The 7,871-nt window shown below is 33.8% G+C and overlaps 1 protein-coding gene across 1 annotated transcript in view; it reads left to right on the forward strand.

Moving 5' to 3' along the window:
* The window catches only part of LOC106467090 (putative thiamine transporter SLC35F3), a 31,175-nt gene that overhangs the window by 14,580 nt on the left and 8,724 nt on the right, over positions 1-7,871 (forward strand). Inside the window, exons 3-4 of the mRNA XM_022395214.1 lie at positions 3,984-4,203; positions 7,009-7,137. Of these exons, the coding sequence (XP_022250922.1) occupies positions 4,009-4,203; positions 7,009-7,137 (324 nt within the window). The 5' untranslated portion in view covers positions 3,984-4,008. The remainder of the gene's footprint in view (positions 1-3,983; positions 4,204-7,008; positions 7,138-7,871) is intronic.

Below are 7,871 nucleotides of genomic sequence, written 5' to 3' on the forward strand. Positions count from 1 at the left end.
AACATGTAAAAATTTCAAGACAATAAAACCATCGCAGACCTGTGTTATCATATACCAATGATGGAAATATCATAACTATATCCCGACTATGGAGCATAAGCAATGTATTAATGTCCAAAATTTGTCCTGTAGAGCAAGGATTTGCTGACCACTCCATCCAAGTTGGCCTCCCAGTGGAACAGCGGTATGTCTGCGGACTTACAACGCTAGAAATCGGGTTTCGATACCCATGGTGGGCGGAGCACAGATAGCCCATCGTGTAGCTTTGTGCTTAATTGCAAACAGACAAACAACCCATCTAAGTTGACCTTTAATTCTAAAGAATAAAATTTTATTTCGTTTCAAGTTTTATTCAGAAAATAACAAAACTTTGCGGCTTCATCAGGATTAGTATTACAGTAACTACTTGAGTTAGTTCTTAAAATGATAGTAGTGATGAAGCCATAAGGGCGAAAAGTTGACCTAGAGAGTGAAGACCGTATTTGTTATCTAACCTTATTGCCAAAATGTTTAAGTCCCTGGGCCTGGTTCGCGGGTTCGAATTTCCATCATTGAACATGCTCACCCTTTCAGCCGTGGGGGCATTATAATGTTACGGTCAATCCCACTAATCGTTGTTAAAAGAGTAGCCCAAGAGTTGGTGATAGGTGGTGATGCCTTTCCTCTAGTTTTACACTGCTAAATTAGCCCTCGTGTAGCTTTGCGCGAAATTCAAAACAAACAATAAGAACACTTATCATTTCCATTAAGTCATAGTCACAATGCCAATATTTGACCAAATGATGATCAGTGAGTTATTGGTTTTTAAAGCCGTTTACCAAAGTCCTAAGGGTCGGATGTGGCCAAGTGTTTAGTGTGTTGCGATATGGATTATAAGGGTTTATGACAAATATGTTACCACTTAACATTATCTCGAAACCTTTAGGTGTGAGCGCATTATAAAAGTGACAATCATTTCCGTTATTCTATTTAAAGAGCAGAGAAAAAAGTCCTTATGGTTGCAGGTGCTGCTGCCCTCTTTATAATTATTAATTCAAAATTAGATACAACTACACCTGAAGCCTAGGGGCCTATTACCTGACTGTTTAGTGCACGCGCGCTTAAAGGTGCCGCTCAGGATGAAAACTACAATTCCAAAGTCCTGGTCTATTTCTCTCGAACAAAGTCAAAACCTAGCGGGGTACGGTAATTAATAAAGTCAAACCCTAGCTGGGTAAGGTAATTAATAAAGTCAAAACCTAGCTGGGTAAGGTAATTAACAAAGTCAAAACGTAGCAGGGTAAGGTCATTAACAAAGTCAAAACCTAGCTGGGTAAGGTAATTAATAAAGTCAAAACCTAGCGGGGTAAGATAATTAACAAAGTCAAAACCTAGCGGGGAAAGATAATTAACAAAGTCAAAACCTAGCGGGGTAAGATAATTAACAAAGTCAAAACCTAGCGGGGTAAGGTAATTAACAAAGTCAAAACGTAGCAGGGTAAGGTAATTAACAAAGTCAAACCTAGCAGGGTAAGGTAATTAACAAAGTCAAAACGTAGCTGGGTAAGATAATTTTGTTAATTACCTTACCCAGCTAGGTTTTGACTTTATTAATGACCTTACCCTGCTACGTTTTGACTTTGTTAATTACCTTACCCCGCTAGGTTTTGACTTTGTTAATTACCTTACCCAGCTACGTTTTGACTTTGTTAAGTCAAAACCTAGCGGAGTAAGGTAATTAACAAAGTCAAAACCTAGCTGGGTAAGGTAATTAACAAAGTCAAACGTAGCTGGGTGAGGTAATTAATAAAGTCAAAACCTAGAGGGGTAAGGTAATTAATAAAGTCAAAACCTAGCTGGGTAAGATAATTAACAAAGTCAAAACGTAGTAGGGTAAGGTAATTAACAAAGTCAAACGTAGCTGGGTGAGGTAATTAATAAAGTCAAAACCTAGAGGGGTAAGGTAATTAATAAAGTCAAAACCTAGCTGAGTAAGATAATTAACAAAGTCAAAACCTAGCGGGGTAAGGTAATTAATAAAGTCAAAACGTAGCAGGGTAAGGTAATTAACAAAGTCAAAACCTAGCTGGGTAAGGTAATTAACAAAGTCAAAACCTAGTTGGGTAAGGTAATAGGTCAGAGCAGAACTCCTCATCAGAAAGAAAGGATATAGGTTTTATTCTACGTTCTTTTATTTTCAGAAATATTTACATTAAAATATTAACTATTTGTACACACTATTAAGTGGGTTAAACTAAAATCCCGAACTCATCTATAATTAGAGATTGTATATATATAATTCTGTAGAATATAAAAGTTGTATAATATGTTTCAGTGCAGTGTAGGTTTAAAACTGACAATTGTAATTTGACCACCGTGTGGCTTTAAAACGAAACTAACAAGCCACTTTCTTCTCATAGCTGAGAGTTAGTTTATCAAGACATTATTCCATTGAAAATATAACAAAGTTTACATGAAATATCTGATGATGACAAGTTAACTCTTCAGTTAAGTAAAACGAAACTAACAAGCCGCTTTCTTCTCATAGCTGAGAGTTAGTTTATCAAGACATTATTCCATTGAAAATATAACAAAGTTTACATGAAATATCTGATGATGACAAGTTAACTCTTCAGTTAAATAAAACGAGAATTAACATGAATCATCTGATGTTCACAACATAACTTTTCAATTAAGTAAAACGAGAGTTTACATGAAATATCCGATGATGACAAGTTAACTCTTCAGTTAAGTAAAACGAGAATTAACATGAATCATCTGATGTTCACAACATAACTTTTCAATTAAGTAAAACGAGAGTTTACATGAAATATCTGATGATGACAAGTTAACTCTTCAGTTAAGTAAAACGAGAATTAACATGAAGCATCTGATGTTCACAACATAACTCTTCAGTTAAGTAAAACGAGAGTTAACGTTAACATGAAATATCTGATGATGACAAGTTAACTCTTGAATCAAGTTAAAGAAGAATTAACATGAAACATTGATAATTAAAAGTTAATTCGTTGAAACATTGTGTTTTATACGTTCCTCACTGTTATTCACGTTTTTTTAGCTGTTTTCAATCAAGATTGAAATGAAATATCTGAAAGTGAATAATAAAAGGTTTAATTTAATTTTATATGTTATTACATTGCCGAAGAAGGTTTTGACAAAAATATTTTATGATGAACGACTGAAATTGAAAACCACTTTGAATATTATACTATCTACTATACATCATAAGTCGTAGGAAATAATATATAATGCAAGTTTTCTTCTGAATAATTAATTGGATATCCCCATATCGTTAGGATGTTACCCCACTGACTTCTTGATCGGGTCTTAGCAATAGCCCTCTAGATTGGCCCCCTCAGTGGCACAGCGGTATCTCTGCTAGAATCCGGGTTTCGATACCCGTGGTGGCAGAGCACATATAGCCCATTGTGTAGCTTTGTGCTTAATTACAGACAAACAAACAAACACATCTCTAGATTGATTTGTTATCGTCATGCTATGCTGTGTACGATATTAACTACAATGATATTTGGAATACTTATATTAATCTAATTATTGATTATTTAGTTCATTTCTCGCGTGTATGATTTTGAACAACAGTATCTTCATTTTTTCCAATACATGTGTATGTTTTGAATCTGTAAATATTTGAAATATACACCCTGTGTTAATGGATACTGTATGTAGTTGTTTTTTTCGGTTTTTAAAGTGTCTTTTTTTTCTATTGGCGAGTCCATCAGTATTTTTTAAGAATGTTTGATCGATTGATTGATTATTTCACAAAACACGGTGTTAATTTGTACACATTCTTGTGGTTTCACAAAATTGTCGACTCTCGCTGTTAAATTCTAACGCCATTCAGTAACTCCAAGTTTCTACTGATTAATTAAAATCTTTCCAGAGTTTAGATTTGTTTAATTAAAGGTTTCTATTACACTATTTATCTTAGGAACAATTGTATGAATGACTGTGATTTATTACAGCGAGTGTATCCGCCAGCTCCGTGAAATGGGTTTCACGGCATTACAGTTCTTTGGACGCTGTTCACTGTTCTGCCTGCTTTGGGTAGTAACCAACTACATGTTTGTCTGCTCTCTTCGTATCCTGGATACTACTGATGTCATAGCTTTGTTCTCGTCTAATGTATCTTTTATCTACCTTCTCTCCTGGGTAGTCCTTCATCAACAGTTTGTAGGAATAAGAGTAAGTGGGTTAAAGATAAACTTTAATTATTCAAAGAACTTGGATGAAAAACACACACACACAAAACACGTTAGATTGTGCCTTATTTGAAATTAATTGTTTTTGTTTTGTGTGAATTACTCTTGCAATACGCCAAGTTGATAAATATTTTAAAAATAACATCAAATGTTATAATTGAAAGAGCACAAATACATTTCACCTTTTTTTTTTTTCGACTGGTTGGTTTACCTCTCGGTGTGACATGAACAATACAGAATACAGAAAATATGTAAAGAGTTTGGGTACATTATACCAAAATGATTTTTGAGATTCACCACGTCGTTACAGTCCATGTCACAAAGTCCGGTTACGCTTTATCTGATAACAGTGCATTTTGACAATACCCCTGCAGCGTAGTTTTCATTCTAAAAGGCTCCTTTGTAAGGTCGTTAGTAGAAAGTACACTATTTCTCCCTGCAAGCTTTCTATAATCAATCTAATGTAAGAGAACGATGGTTTTCCAGAACCAGTTTCAACAGCCTCACCACACAGAAATTCATAGGTTCCGAGTCTGGCGATTTGGCCGGTATGTATTCTTAGGAAATAGCATTGATACCGGTTTCATTCTCCAGCTGCTTGAGGTGAGCAACGGTTGCAGATATATGTTGTGGAAACAAACTGTGTGCGCGTGACTTGTGTCACTTATCTAAATACAGATACTTCTTGATTATGCTGCATACTATTGCCTGTAACACGTGGACATCTATAGCTATTGACTTTTGTGTTCAAGGTTTTTCACCTGTTAGAAAACGTTGCAGCTTGCTAGCCATGGCTTAGACATGACTTGTTGCAGGTCTCTTTCTGGATGATCCAGGTATCCTAAGTTAAACCATATTTCTTTGTTTTCCAATGATATTATGTATAAGAGATATCCTCGTCTTGAAAATTCTAAATTCCACACCTGATTACATCTTTATGATCTGTGTGTGTGATTATTTTTACATCAGAAAAAGTTGTTACATACCCCTCCAAAAATCATCAGTTTTCGGTTTCATTTCACTAACTGCGGAACGATAAAAAATGTAAAAGAGTAATTCTGATACAGGCCGTTCCAATGCAATTTTATATCATTTGTCTTTGTCATATGATTTGCTGATTTATATTTGCAAAATTGGATTTCTGTGTGATCAGACTGTTGATATACGCGCTGTAAAACCCTGACCCAGTACAGTAGATGGATTATAGAAAGCTTGAAGGGAGAAGTCGTTTCCAATAGAAACTATGTTGCAGAGCTGTTGTCAAGATGCATGGCCATCAGGTAGAATACGACTGAACATGGCGACATGAACTACAACGACGTGGTGAGACTCCAAGATCGTTTTAATATAATATACTAATTCCTCTGTATTAATCATATAAATACGTTATTTGTTCTGAGAGGACAAATATGTCTGCAACGGGAAAAAAAACAGACTCATAAACAGAATTTTGAAATCTTATATCTTCGTAGTTAATTTAAGAGCTTATATTATCAACAGTTACCTAATGGAAAACAAAAACCTCAAAATCGTTAAAAGATGTTAACTTACACTACAATGGTGTTATATTGTGTATTAAATAAATGAGCATTATGTAATTTTTTGGCTAAAGGTGAAAGTTTTATCATTATTGGGACAAGTTTCTGATCTGGGTTTTTTTTTTCTGAGAGCATGCTTAACAATATGATTCTTTATCTAGTGATCCAGCGATGGCTTGTTAATTCGTAGTAAAACATTTAGAGTAAAACCGTTTTGGTGTTAAATAAAACAATTCTAAGTTCAGTCCTGCATATTTGATCGTTTAGAAGGCGTCTTACAATGTACGAAAAATGTTTTTCTTGAATAATTCGAGGTCGGTTTCATTGAGTACTTGGAAGCTTCGTAAATAGTTTTCTAAGTCCCCTAGTTAGGATTTTATAAATTCGTAATTATGTATATATATACTTTTTTTTCATCAATGATTCTCAAATAATAATATATTTCTTGAATTAGGTTAAACATTCAGCCTTAGTAAATCAAACCGTGAACTTGAAGGGTGTTGGGGCAAAGATTAGTTGTTGTGTTTGTCTGTCTGTGAATAAACTCCATATTTGCATAAGTAGTCAGCTTATTTTGCTAACTGTAAGCCACACGCAATCCGCTCTAACGAATGGAATATTCTAAACAATCCACATATATATCATAAGAAACGTCAGCTACTAATGCAGATTTGAATATATTTCTATTGTATTGGTTTAAACTGTAATATAAATTTTGGCATGTTTCTGATCTTTTATTACAGTAATATCAAAGTAATATTGATTTGTGACAACTTTTCATGTGACGAGCACAGAAAAATCGTTTTATTAAGTATATGAAAATATTTTATAAAACTGTCTTCTCATAACATGGAGGTAATGCTTTAACAATACTTTTATTACTATGTATGAACTACAATTAAAGTTTCTAGTTTTGGCGAAAACATACTATTTTGATAAATAATAAAAGTAGTAATGTATATATACGAAAGGTGGCGTCTTACAGCGTTTTCCATTTAATTACCAAAAAGGATGGAAAACTTTTCAAATTAGAACTGGTAATTTCTAATTTTCCTTAAGAATCTATAATTTTACTTTATAGAAGTATAAAAATGATTTTATTTGATAGAAATATAACAATGTGGGTAATTCTATTCAATTTAAATTATGAAGTTTCTAAAGAAGGTAAGAAACTAAATCTTTCCATAATATAGATTTTTTTAATTTTTGCATAAGCAAGTTCTAAGTATTAAAAAATATTATGATTATAGATTGTTGCAGTAATCTTGTGTAACACCGGAATCGCCCTTTTGGCATATATGGATGGAGTTCCCGAAACTCCAACGCTAGGGGGAGTTGTTTTAGCTTCTACTGCTGCAGCAGGATCAGCTGTGTACAAAGTGAGTTCTCTATTTTTTATTTATTTAATTGTAATGAAAAATAAAATTACTGTAGTAATACTAGTCTCTGGTTACGTGACTTAAACATTTCTAAACGCAGAATAAAGAAATGTAACTTAACGCAGGTGAAGAAGACAGATAACACCCATCGCCAACGCTTAAGCAACTCTTGTCAGATCGAATAGGGTAATTTGACTGTCACACTTATAACGCCCCCACAATCCCAAAGTGCTGATTGTTGTTTACCACAATTCGGGTACTCTAACTGCTAGGCCACACCTAATTCCATTAAACAAGTAAAAGACAAGAACTTTTTAATAAAAAAATAATATAACACCTTTTTAACTAGTTTCTATTAACGTATTAATAATAACCAGGCTTCTTATGCACCTTTAAATACCAATAATATAGAATATTGTTGTGGTTAAATTATATTAGAAACATCTTTATAAAACTTAGGAATGCTTTGAAAGATGTTAGCTTCATATGCTCATTAAGCTACGTGTAGCTCTAGTGCAGCGTATTGGTAAGAGCGCTCCGTATAATCAGGTTTGGAATAAGAAATTCCGTAAGGGATTCTTTCAGAGACTGCTGTAAGATCGGTATAACGTGTCATGAATTTTACATTCAGGATGCTTGATGATTATTCCCAGATGTCACAGTTCGTTCTACTTTGATGGGTTGTTAAAGTAGAGAAACACGTGGCTTTTCTTATAATTTGTTTTGTTTTTTTG

Source organism: Limulus polyphemus, unplaced genomic scaffold, assembly GCF_000517525.1.
Source record: "Limulus polyphemus unplaced genomic scaffold, Limulus_polyphemus-2.1.2 Scaffold2485, whole genome shotgun sequence".
Classification (NCBI taxonomy): domain Eukaryota; kingdom Metazoa; phylum Arthropoda; class Merostomata; order Xiphosura; family Limulidae; genus Limulus; species Limulus polyphemus.